This window comes from Crocodylus porosus, unplaced genomic scaffold (assembly GCF_001723895.1).
Source record: "Crocodylus porosus isolate Cpor-Errol unplaced genomic scaffold, CroPor_comp1, whole genome shotgun sequence".
Classification (NCBI taxonomy): Eukaryota; Metazoa; Chordata; order Crocodylia; family Crocodylidae; genus Crocodylus; species Crocodylus porosus.
Window position 1 is genome coordinate 63,719,465 of NW_017728949.1, and position 13,631 is coordinate 63,733,095.

Here is a 13,631-nt window from a genome sequence, read left to right on the forward strand (position 1 = left end):
CTATGAAGGTTGTTCAGATTGTGAAATGTGTTTAAAAAAACATATGAGTCAGTTGAATGGCAGCTGCACAAGGGCCGAGGGATGGTGGCTGGAGCCACTGCCTGGGGGCACGGGGTTCCTTGCTTTGACCCTGAGAGAGGCTGCAGGAATTGCTTCCACGGCGGGCGGGTCCCAGCTGCACCCTGGCGGCTCTGGCTGCGGCCCTGTCCCAGGTGCTGGGAGACCCAGCAGGGGCGGGCAGGTGGGAGAGCCTGGCCCTGCTCCCTGTGATGGCTGCTGCACCCGGCCGCTCTGAACAAGGCCACAGGGCTGGAGTCACTGCCTGGGGGTGCAGGGCTCCTAGTTCTGACCCCAGGTGGGGCAGGATGTGGTAGTGCTTGGGGATGGGATCTAGGTTGGGTCCCCACCCCTTCTACGTCCAGCCATGTTCCACTCCGGCCAACCCCTGGGCTGCGCTGTGCCATGGTGCAGGTAGGTGGTGTCAGCTGTTCCTGGGGCCACTGAAGCAGGAGCTGGGGAAAGTGAGGACAAGCAGAGTCCCGGGGAGTTCAGGGCACAGTGTAGCCCAGAGGCTTCAGGCAGCTTGCATCGGCCCAGTGCAGCAGGGGCTGGGATGAGCGGGGACAAGTTGCGCCATGCCCTCTGGGGTTCCACTTGTTCCCACTCATCCCAGCCCCTGCTGCAGCAGCCCCAGGAGCAGCTGATGCTACCTGCCTGCACCACGGCATGGCACAGCCCAGGGCCTAGGGTGAGTAGGGACAAGTGGGCAGAGACTTGGGGGATTCAGGGCATTGTGCAGCCCAGCAACTGCTCCCAGGGCCACTGCAACAGGAGCTGGGGTGAGCGGGGACAAACTGCGCCATGCCCTGTTTCCCCCAGGGCTGCTCTTGCTCCCCCTCACCCCAGCCTTCTCTGCAGCTGCCCTGGGAATGGCTGACACCAGCTTCAGAGGGAGCTGTAAGTGGGTGCGGGCATAGGCAGCACAGTCCTTGCTGCTACATGCACCCTGGGAGAGCTACGGGCTGGGGAGCTGTGCCGGGTGAGTGTCCCGAGCATGGATCCAGGGGCACGCGCCCCCCCCCAGGAAGAGCCCAGCGCAGCCCGCAGCTTTCTTGGGGCGCACATAGAAGCAAGAGCTATGCCCCCTGTCCTGCACCCACTGATGGTTACCTCTGCTTTGCTCCCTGCTGCAGCCCCAGCAATGGCTAATGGGCTGAACCCCGCCCTTCCCCTAGCCCCAGCCTTACTCCCTCCATACTTCACCACCGTGGGAACATATTATTATTTTCCCTGATTTGAACCATTTTTTTTTTTTTCCTTTTCTTCGCTTTTATCCTGATTTCAAACCAGGCTTAAAAATTCCTGGATTTTGTTTTTTGAAAATAAAAACTGAAAATGTGAAACACTAAATGTGCCTAAATGCTGTGCTGAATTGAGCAGTATGGCTGAGACTATATATATTTTTTAATTAGGCCAACAGTTTTGACAGGAAGTTCTAATTAACCTACGCGTATGACACCAACATGCATGAGGGATATGTAGCTTTGTGGAGCAGGCTTAGAGAATGTTTTACCCTGGATTGTGTTGTTTCTCAAATTTACATAGCATTATAGTCATTTTATGAGTTCTGCAAGGCAAAATTTATCAGTGCTGTGTAGGTGTATCTGACTGGTCTGACAAAAGTGTCATTTAAGGGTTTTCCTTCCACAGAAGCTTTTATGGTGTCTATACATGTGCTCCAGGGTGGAGGGGGGCACTTTAATAAGAGCTGCTCTGATTAAAGCACCTGCAGCGTCATGTATATTAGCGTACCATGCTTCGAAGTGGCAGTGGAGGTGCTTGAACTAAAGCTGATTTGAGCTTTAGTTCAAGCGCCCCTGCTGCCATTTTGAAGCTCAGAGACCCTGAATAGACATGACATGGAGGCTGCTGGAACGGGTTAATTAATACACTAATTGATTGAATGGTTAATTAATTGAATCTGCTGTGCTGCGTGCGGCATGTGTGTAGGTGCCCTTAGACATTAGCTCCTGGTATGTGAGAGATGATATTTCTTCTTTCCAGGCAAAAAAATAAGTCAACTGTATGTATTTTCATATAATCTAATTTATGTTTAAAAAATACACATGGACCATACATGTAAAATGTCTGAATATACATCCTGTGATACAAGAAACAGAAGACTAATCCCAACTCTAAGAGATGTATTCTCTATAAAATGGGGAAGAAATAATAATAATGGGAAATGCTTTGATTAATCTGCAGGATCAGAGGTGGTCTTTGCTGTATTATTTTTACCTAAGTAGTACTGTGTTGTGCACTATTTTAAATAAGTATTAAGTTGCAGATATCATTATTCTGGTAGTACAAGAACAACTACAGAATTCATTGCTTTAATATCTTCCCTAGTTAGACTTTACTGCCAATTATTATAATCTTTAATGAGGATATGGGAATGCAAACTGATCTCTTTAGGCTGAATAAAGGGAGCTATTATGGTTGGGTGATACATTTCAGAACATCAGTATTCAGTTATGATAAAAAAAAGACATCTTTTAAAATCTTCAAAAACAAGCTTGGGACATATATTTCCAAAATAATTCAATGTTTGTGGAAGGTTTTTATTATAAACCTTATCCTTTGTATGCATATTAATGTAAATTTAAAAAGCAGCAATATACAGACATCAAAGTGTTCTAATTTCTTGATGTTAATCACAAGAGAAATGTCTTAGTGGCTTTATGTCATCTGAACTCTTGAGTGGAATATGCAGTATGATTGTAGTTGTCTAACAAGGTTTCAGTGACCAGATATTTTCTGCTAATGTATACAGAGAAGTTCCCTGTGTTTGGGGGGTCTTTGCTTTCTCAAGCATGAAGCAAACATCCCCTCTGTTTCTACAACTTGCTGAGTATTCAAGCTATACAGTAATTTCAAATTAGCGATGGAATAAGGTTCACAAGGAAGGCTATAGGGGAAGTACTCGATGAATAGTTTAACTGTTCTGTTTTCAAGCAGCCAAAAAAGTTACTCCTGGGTGATAGTAGAAACTAACTGGTGATTTATTTTCTGATTCATTGCAATGTTAATATCCTCAAAATGGTATTTGGGGTTTTCTTGGTGTGCTGGTGTGATCTCCTATTAGTCTCCTAGCACCACTTGTAATAACGTATTTTTTTTAAAAATAAATTTCTGTGGAGATGGGTCCAAATCCTTCATGAGCACCCCCCAAAGCTAATTGCAGGATCAGGATCTTGATTGGGTTTTATTTTCCCATTCAAATCTCAGTTGGCATTGTATGTGAAAATCTACTCCATAGGCTCTCAAAGGTCTCCTAAATGCTTATTAACAAAGCAAACAGCTACCCAGTCCACTATCACAAGTGATGCATTCTCTGCAACGTGCCTTTTACTGCATCTGCATACCATAACTATCTTAAATTAAGTTGTCAGTGACACTGGTATAACTACATCAGTACAGTTAAACCTCCCCAGGGTAAGTGTGCCGCATGTATGCTGATAGCCCTGCTTGTACTTGTGCAGCTTCTTCACCACAGGAGATTTCTGTAATATAGTCAAGGCCCTTAGCTATGCATGGGCTAAGAGCAGTTTTTACTCATTTAGATTAAATGCAAAGCTGTATTTTTGTTCCTGAAATAAGTGGGCTGTAAATATCTCAGTGCATCCAGCCAGGCACTTGCTCTCTAGGGCCAGAGGGTGCAGTTGTTGAATAGTCGCTTTCTGAGCTGAGTCGTATTTGAAGTCAGTGCAGGTATGAAAGAGAATGTACAATTTCAGCTTTGGCTTTTTTCTTCTTCAGGTTAACTTGCTGAACTCAATTCATGACAATTTCCAGCAGTAAGTAGCTTATTCTCTTGGAATCTGAGATTTAAGATGAGCCAGTTAAAAAGTGGTGTGGGATTTGTTTAAAAAAGTTGCAGGATAATTTTCTTAATTCTTCACTTAAGCTTTGTACATTTTGAAATCTAGTACCTGGTTTTATTTAAGATTTTTTTTTTTTTAACAATTCTAATAAGCTTACGATGCAAATTGATTTGATGGTGATGATGGTATCTCGCTTAAAAGCCCCACGTGGAATATGCTTGTTAATTCTTTTTTATATTGTGCTGAATTACATTAAAGTTATCTCAGACCCTTCAAACTCCATTGGTACCAACAGATGCATATATTGAATACTTTTCATTGTGATAGGATCCACAGACCTGTTTTTTGAGTTATGAGGTCCCTTTGTAGATTGGTCTAGTCAGTAAGAAAGTGTACCCATATTTAAGGTATGCAGGTTGTAGCGGTATTGGTCTAGAGCAGGGGTGTCCAACCATTTTGAATGTGGGGCCAGATCATGAACTTTTTATCACCCAGTGGGCCAGCAAGCCATATTCAAACACTCTCTGTCCTGGGCCAGAGAGACCCTGCCTGTATAGTCCTACTGCACCTGCCTGTTACTTCAAGGTTCATGGTAGCTGCTGATGGTCAGGAGCAGGAGGGACCCATTCTGCATCCAGCCAGCTGCTGCCCCAGAGACTAAAGGGGAGAAATAAATAGCTCCACATCTCCATCCCCCGAGCAGCGCAGCCCCACAAGCCGGCACTGCCTGAGGGGGGCTGGAGCGAGGTGGATGCTGCACCGCAGCCCCTCACTCACCCGCCCACCCACACAGCCCTGCTCATCCTGGTGCCCGGCTGCCCGCGCACACAGCCCTGGTGGGCTCAGGACTGTGAACCCGGAGCGCAGGGTCCTGCAGACACCAGCTCCTGCCACCTCGCCCTGCAGAGGTCACGCGAGAACTCCCTGTGCTGGCTTCCCACGTGCTGCTGGGGACGGGAGGAGGCCAGCCAGGTTGGCACCAGCCAGCAGAAGTGGCGGTGGAGCCATGTGCTGCTTGGGACTGACTGGTGCAGGCAGGGGGAAAATGCAGCTGAGGTCCTGCTGCTCCAGCCAGGTTCTTCCCGTCCCGAGCAGCACACAGCTCCACTGCCATTTCTGCTGGCCGGTGCAGACCCAGCCAGGCACCTCCCGTCCTCAGCAGCTTGTGGGAAGCTGGCTTTAGCCACATGCTGTTCCAGATGAGACGGACCCAGCCAAGTCAGCACCAGCCAGGAAGAGTGGCATGCAGCTGAAGTCTGCACTGGCCAGCAGAAGCGGTGGCGGAGCCATGTGCTGTCCGGGAAGGGACAAGCCTGGCCAGAGTGGCAGGAGCACAGCTGCATTTTCCCCCTGCCTGTCAGTCCCAAGCGGCACATGGCTCCATCACCGCTTCTGCTGGCTGGTGCTGACCTGGCCGGCCTCCTCCTGTCCCCAGCAGCACGTGGGAAGCTGACTTCAGCTGCATGCTGCCCCAGATGGGACAGACCCGCCCGGGTTGGCACCAGCCAGCAGAGGCAGCAGCAGAGCCATATGCCGCTCAGGACTGACCGGCGCAGGTAGGGGGAAAGTGCAGCTGAGCCCCTGCTGCTCTGGCTGGGCTCATCCCGTTCCAAGAGGCACGTGGCTACTCCTCTTCCCACACGCACCACGGCGGCAGCGTCAAGCTGACGCGGTGTTTGTGGGAACCTTGTCCCTTCCCCAGCTCTTCAGCAGCCATTAGGAAGCTGTTGAGGGGCTGGGGGAGGGACAAGGGGTGGGAGCAAAAGTAAACAGTGTTTACTTTTGTTTCCCATCACAGCACCGCGAGCCTCAGAAAATGCCGTGACAGGCCGCATGGCGGCCCTTGGGCCGTATGTTGGACAAGCCTGGTCTAGAGGAAAAAACAATCTGGGCTCATGGGAGAGATGATATCTTTTATTAGACCAGCAAGATTTTTGCCCAAAAGCTTGCAATTAAAGAATTTTTTGCAAAAATCTTGTTGGTTTAATTAAAAAAAAAATCTTCCTTCCCATGAGCCTGGATTGCTTTTACCCATGTTCAACAGTTCATTTAGGCAGTCTATCTTTAAAGGTAAAATATGGTCATCTAAGATCATCATAGTTGTAGATTTACAAAACCCTGCTTAGAATACTTGCCAGCCTTTCAAATACATTCCTACTTTTCACACAAGCTCCTTTTGTAAAACGCTTAGTTAGAGAGCACAGTTTCTGTCAGTGAATTCTGATTACTACTGTACAAAATGCTACAGCAGGAAACAATTTTGCATGCTGCTAGGGTTATAAACTGAGCTGGGAGTGGATCCCGATGGTCCTATGATGGTTTACACCAACTTAACATCTACACCTTCCTCTTCGTAGTCACTGATCTTGGATTTTTTTAGATTTGCTTTTCTTTCAGTTTCTAGGAAAAAACAACAGCCTACGTGTACATATTGCTTTGGGTATATTTTGAAAGGCCCACACACAGGATAGGCAGACCAGCTGTAGAGAGAGAGCTGTCTCGTTGTTGCATTGTTGTTGAACTTCCCTCCCCGCTCAGTTGGTATCCATTTTCCAGAGCGATGGCCTCTTCGGGTTCTCGTGAGCAGTTTCTGCGGCAGATGGAGCAGATCGTAGAAGGAATTAAACAGAATCGAATGAAGGTTAGATGCTATTTCTTTCTTTCTGTGACAGAAACTTGGAATTATTTCAGAAAAGCCTCCTGGCTTGGCGTGGGGACGGGAAACGGAGAAACCTGTATAAAAAAAAAAAAAAAAGGTGCAAATGAATTAAGCATCTGACAGGTTTCATCATTTTTTGTTTCTTTGTGTCCTCAAAAGAGAGCTTGCAGCTAAACATCTTAGAACAGAACAAGATGATACTTTCAGCAGCTTTGTCGCTACCAGCAGCCTGTACCACTTGGACTGTACAAAGATTTTTAACAAAATAGATCAGTCCTTTGAACCTGACTCAGCACTAAGATCAGCAGGAATTTTCCCTGGGACTTGCCTAGTAGCAGAGTCAGGCCTCGGTGGACTTTTCAGTGAACACATATGAATACATTTCCCAAGGCAACAAGAGGCTTTTGCTATAGCAGAAGCATAGCAGGACCTGTAGAGATCCCAGGCAAGCTGAAATACAGAAGAGACTGTCCTGAGCACATTTGTATAAAGTTGCTTGGGGTTTTTTTTGTAAATTTGGTGTCCTTACAGCTACTTGGGATTTTTTGCCTGTTTCACTTTCCCTTTGTTTTGTTTCTTTCAAATAGTAATTCCCCAAAATACTATAATGCTCGCCATGGTGTCAGGCTAATTAGTCTAGAACTGACATCGTAATAGAAGTACTCTCTGTGGTTTCCTGAGCCAAGACTCATGTGGCGTCATGATTGTAATTCTGTTCTTCACTTCGTTTGAAACGTGAAGTATGACAGAGTGTAAAGGAAGATGCTGGCTCAAGCAGTCACATCCTGAGAGTGCAGACTGACCATGCTGTGTCTTTGTTCTTGCAATAAATAACTACACAGGGGTTTCAGATACAAATGCAATGGCCCTATGGAGAGCAAATGTGCCTGCAGTGGAATTTGTGTAATTCCCCCCAAACCTATATCCTATCAGTCAGAAACATGCTGCTTTAAAATATTTCTTTCCGCAATCTCAATGAATGACTCGATCAAATTATCTTGGTGGGCTTTCTCAAGGACCGGCACAAATAATGGGTGTGAAGTTCTTCTGTGAAAACAGAATTCATTATAAATTGTACCTGATGGGGAAGGAGGTGCTCTTTGATGGTAGGGGCTGGAAGGGCGTGAGGTCCCTTCCAGCCCCTACCATCTATGAATCTATGAATTTCAGGGATAAAGTCCAACTGCAATTTCTGACTGAGTTTTAAAGTTTCTGAAAGATTCTTGCTACACTGAATCATAGAAAATTAAGGCTGGAGGGGACCTCGGGAGGTCTAGTCCAACTCAAAGCAGGACCATCCCCAGTTAGATCATCCCAGTCGAGGCTTTGTCTATCTGGGTCTTACTAACTTCCAGGGATGGAGATTCTGCAGCCTCGCTGGGTAACCCGTTCCAGCGCTTTACTGTCTTCCTAGTGAGAGGTTTTTTTTTTCCCCTAATATCTAACCTAAACTGCCCTTGCTGCAGCTTGAGCCCATTTCTCAATTGTTCTGTCATCTGCCACCGCTGAGAACAGTCCAGCTCCATCCCCTTTGGAACCACCCTTGAATTGAACTCCTCTGTAGTGTTGGTACCTTGCTGCTTTCCACCGCAGAAATACCTGTCCTGGTGGATGGACTGATGTCGAGCACTAAGCACTGACCAACATTTAGAGTGCTACAGGAGCCCTTTGGTTAAAAAGCAGTACCCGAATGCAGCATGCCTCCACATTATGAGCACATTCCTATGTCAGTCAGGTAGACAGATGCAGAATATATTCTGACCAGTAGGTTGTTGTCTTCCAGGATCTTTCCTCAAGGCAAATTATTTTGTCCTGAGATAACCTCACCAGAGGGATTTGTGTCTAACTAATGATCTAAATATCATTGCAGACGGCTCCTTTTTATTTTGCAATTTAAAAGAAAAGACACGAAATAATTGGAAGCAATAGCTGTTGCATCTGAAGCTCTAATCTTGTTTTGTAGATGGGGCGATGAGAGTGCTATGGAGTGACTGAGTACTGGTTTTTAAAGAGTAGCCCTGAGCCTTATGCTTAGATATCGTTTCAGATTGCCAAGTGGAGTGGCCTCCTGCAGACTGCTTTTTACATGTCAGAAGAATTAACAAGGCCGTAGGTCAATAACAAGCATCCCTTTGAACAAGACTTCATTCAGGATAAAGAGGTTAATAGATGACACAATCCTCATTCTTTGCCTCTCCAGATCAGCACAGGTTTTGTAGTGATCACTGAAGTTTCTTGTCTTGCTCTTCTGAGCAGATGAAAGTGATTACTGAAGGTGGTTACTTTTAGGCGCGAGCTAACTTCATCACAATTCCTGAGCCCCTGGCCTTCCACATAGGCGGTCCTTCCCAAGTAGGATTTGTATTTGCCTGTCTCCTTTGTGTAATAAAGTATTCCTTGTTTAGCCATTTGGGATCTGAATCTCTCACTAAGAGTGTCTCGTTAGGTGTTCCACTCCTTCAAATTAGTGTAAATACCAACTTTAAGGTCCTTTTACTTGGGCAGAGGACTGCAAATGAAAAAAAGACTTACTCTTCCTCTGATCGCCAACAGTATGCTTGTTGTATAGAACGTGTGCCAGTATTTGTTGTTAAACATTTGTATAATAGGCCTTAGATGTTTATAAGATTTTACAAAGAGAGTATAGGTAGGTTTTTCACCTAGAGCAATTTAAAATCTAAGTCAGATTTTGACCTGACCAGTACAAAGAGAGGTCTTTGTCTAAGGAGGAGTGATGGAGGTTTACTGTTGTTCACATTGTGTTTAGTTTCTCACTGTTTTTAACCGTATTGTTTTAGTTAGGGAGGTTTGCAAGGCCTTCAAGAGAGTAAAGAATAAGTGAGTACGTGTAAGGACCTACTTAAGTCTGAGTTTCACGGATGTCATAAAAACTGAACAATCTGGGATTGTCTGAAATCTACAACATCAACAACAACAGAAACTTAATAAAAATAAAATGCTACCTCCTCAGTGGGAACCTGCTACCGGAAGGAGAAGGCATTGGCTGGCAGAGCAGCATGGTACACACTAATGCACTTTCTAAAACTGTTGTGGCTGACTCTAAATTTGTCAGACTCTCATATCATTTTTTTGATAAAGTAGAAACATGAGGGAAGCTTCAGCTATTTCACCAATACCCTTGTGTTTAAAAAAAATGTTTAATATCAGTAATTTCTCTCTCTCATTTGAACACCAGGCAGTAAACCAGACAATTACCCCACAAAGGTTTCTACACTTCAGCCACTCTGAGGAGTCCTGTTGATTCTCAGGGGAGAAAACTAGGAAGATATAGGAGTCTCTGAAACGTGAGGTCCTGAAAGTTTGTTCTGTTGAAGGAAGGAGCAAACCCCGTTACATGTCTTATGAAGCCTCTTTCCTAAAGATTGTGTGGAAGTGCATGTGATATTTCTAGCTCTTGTACTGTACGTTTTATTTTGTGCTTTATTCCACAGATGGAAAAGAAGAAGCAGGAAAACAAAATGCGAAGGGACCAGTTAAATGATGAATATTTGGAGCTGCTAGAGAAACAGAGGCTTTACTTTAAAACAGTGAAGGAATTTAAGGAGGTAAGAGCTCTGTTTGTGTGGACAGAAACCGTTTGAGCTAGCTAAACATCTGGTTCAATATTGGTCTTGAAAGCCAGCCCACTCCAGGATAGCTTATTGCCTTGACATAAACCTTCCTGTTGGTAAGAAACACATTTCTGGAGGTGTTTGCTCACTAAGAAAGACTTTGACTTCTGTTTAGCCTTCTGAAACATGCTTTGAGCTATTTCTTACAGAACCCTGGCCTTTCCTTTGGAGGAAACCTGATCTCATCTTTAGTTAGCCTTCTGTTATCACAGCAAACTGGGCAGTATTATTATTAGCACTCTTATTTTGTGGACATGGCTAATAAGCTCTCAACATTAGCATATGAACTGTGATATTGAAAGCTTTGTAATTCATCTCATTAACTTAACTGAGCAGAAACCTCATTGAGCAGAGAAGCATAAATTAGTTTTCAATAACAAATACTGTCATGACTTGTTAGAGTAGACCATAGGCAGCCACTGATTTGCCTGAAAATTAAAGGCAGTCTTACTGGCTAATTGCAGATAGTGGGATTTTCAGAAGCACTTATTTTCAGCTTTAACTCTCTTACTATTGGTAGCAGTCCTAGGCCAAGCAACTGTTATTAGTAAAGCTATCTAAAGTTTTATCCACATGCTCATTTTAGGCATAATAACAGTGATTCAGTTAAAGATATTTGTCATATGCGTTTTTAGTAATGTATGGATTTAAGCTAATCGGAGGCATTCTGCCATTTTATCTTCCTTTCTCTCAAAGAAAATAGCATGAAGTGCACAAAATTGATCTATTTCATCCTATGTCTAGGTATAAATTCCTTGGGAGTACTGATCAGTGTGCTATGTTGGAAAGACTTGGAAAATAGGCAGGACTGAATAGGTCGAGTCTTCTATTTAGAGCCATGCCAAGTAGATGGAGTCAGCCTAGAGCAAGGAATAGGATTGCTTCATAATCCCTAAAAATTAATTCTTCGGTAAAAATCTGTGTAATGTTTTCCTAGCCCAGCCAGGCTATCGTGATGTTTCATTGACCATCAGCTAAATTTTACAAAGTGTTTTGGGACATGGTACAGAAGCGATTGTGGAAGTAGAAACTCCTACCTGAGTAGAGCACTGACCATGGCTTTCCTATGAAGAGAAAATGAAAACCTTAAGCTAAGAAACTACATGAGAAAGTCATTTGGTATATTTATTTACTGGGTATAATAAGCTTTAGCATTTGTTGACATACGATTTAGGAGAGCACTTGACATTTCTGAAGAAGGATGTGCGGGGTTATTTGTGCCAAATGTTCAGTTTCACAGCTGTGACCGCCACAATATCTGATTCCCGAGTGAGGGGTTTATTCATAGTTAATAAGGATTGTGTGTAGCACATACAGAGTTAGTTTCAATAATTAAGTAATCCTTAGGCAACTCGGATACCAGGCTAAGAAATGTCCATGCTGGACTGGTATCAAAGATTTGAATCAACTGCAGTTCTCTAGTGGAATTCCCTGCAGACCCATGAAAGGGAATTGAATAATGCAGAATAGAGGTGATGTAGACGTGTGCAAGGAACTGCATTAAGATGAGGAAAGAAAGGCAAAGTCTTGCTAATCTGGTCAGCACTTTCCCAAGACACTTGTTACGAGAACAACAACAATATAGCAGTAGCATGCTGACACGTGGCCCTTGTGATGAAAGAATCTGTCATGGACAGAAGGGATGCAAAATTTTTGCTGATTTGTAAATGATGTAGAAGTTATATGTTGTATAATTTTGTCCTGGATGTTTTTCTCTGGGTGAAATAACAGAGGAAATGGAGAGTCTTGTGTCAAAGCATTGTGAAAGGACTGGTAATATTTCATTTTATTTTTACCTTGAGTTTCTATTCTCTCCATAATGTGCTTGTATGTGCCTATTAATGCCTCTTGGAGAGGGATTACAAAATATTACTGCCATGCAGGAGATCTTTAGGTTTGGGTGTTAGGAAATGGCATTGTCCTTTCATTTGCTGTGTCTTTTTTCTCTCCTCTTGCATCCTGTGTCTCTAGGACACTGGCAGGGCCTGCTTAATCATTTGTGTGACTACAGGAAGAGTTTATATTTTCTGCAGTAATTAAGTTTACTTGGAGAATGAGCGAGCCCTCCCCATCCATTGTCCCCGAGGGAATTTCTGCTCCTTGACACGTTCCTTTTTTTCACCTGCCATGTGATGTCAGCATTTTATGGAACAGAGACACATGTACATAGTTGTTGTCTTTGCACAGAGTTGTTTTTTTCAGCAAAATGGGATTCCAGGATTCCAGATCACGTATAGGTAATCTTCATTGCAAATTAGCAAACCAAAAAAAAGTGGATTTTATAACTAACAGCATGTCAAAGATAATGTGGAAGTGATTGGCAAGCTACATCACCACCTGTAATAAGATCTTACTGTTGGATCCAAGTTATGGATGAGTCTAAATAAGCTCCAGCTCATTCTCAACAACCTGCCTTGGGTTGAAAGCTGACAGGAGTGAAGATTGGTTGTTACCTTGACTAAAATGGTTAAGGGCTTATAACAATTCAGGGAGGAGATCTGAATAAATAGGATCAGTTTAGTGTAGTCATTCCCTAACTGCTTTACCTGACCCTGGCTTGTCACCTCTTCTCATAAGCTTAGCAGCTCAAAAGAGCCACAAAATAACCCGAGGAGGTAAATGGAGTTTATCTTTATGTTCCTTTCTGCTAGCCCTTGTACTTCAGGGGACTTTGGTTTGGCCTGAATGTATGTACATCAATTATTACAGTTAATATTGAAAACTTCTTTCCTGGCTTTTGTCAACAGGAGTGTCGTAAGAATGAGATGTTGCTGTCCAAGCTGAGAGCCAGTTCTTCCTGAAAAACTCTGTCCAGTGAATTTTATACTTGATTGTTCAATCCATATATTGAATACCTTTTGAGAAGTGGCATTGATAACTGCAGTGTACATATATGTAAACTGCTATAGAGGTCTTTTTCTTTTCAATATGTATTGTTCCACATTATTTCATTTAATGACTGTATTGTTCATTATCACCTCCTTTACACAGTAAAGAGTTAATGCAGCATAGCAAACTAGAAATATTGTCTAATGTTATTTATTTGTTTTCTCACAATAAGGATGATGGGATTATTTTGTACTTTGGATTTAACACCGCACTAGTTTTAACTTCAGGAAAAAAAAAATTCTCAATTTGTAACACAGTTGGGGAAAAATGAATTGAGACATCATAGTGTATAGAATATAGAATAAAGTGATCCTTTTAGCCAAAGTAACACACAGAAAATGACTTATTTCACTTGCTAAGAAACTAGATTCACTGTGATAAATACACGTTCTAGCTAGAATGAAACTTCAGGCAATAAAAAGTGATTCCCGATGGTTAAGAAAATGTTAAGAGAAATTTTGAGAAAATGCAGACTTAATTTATGTAATTCCCTAGTGTAAACTTAAAGATTCTATATTTTTGTACATACTTCTGTGAAGCTTCATCTTACATTATCTATCTATCTAT

At 43.4% G+C, this 13,631-nt stretch overlaps 1 protein-coding gene across 1 annotated transcript in view; it reads left to right on the forward strand.

Annotated features, from left to right (window-relative positions):
- CCDC93 (coiled-coil domain containing 93) overlaps positions 1-13,203 on the forward strand; it is an 86,954-nt gene extending 73,751 nt beyond the window's left edge. The window contains exons 20-23 of the mRNA XM_019554334.1: positions 3,820-3,857; positions 6,441-6,525; positions 9,996-10,109; positions 12,923-13,203. Coding sequence (XP_019409879.1) covers positions 3,820-3,857; positions 6,441-6,525; positions 9,996-10,109; positions 12,923-12,976 — 291 coding nt within the window. The 3' untranslated portion in view covers positions 12,977-13,203. The remainder of the gene's footprint in view (positions 1-3,819; positions 3,858-6,440; positions 6,526-9,995; positions 10,110-12,922) is intronic.
- The last annotated feature ends 428 nt before the right edge of the window (positions 13,204-13,631 follow it).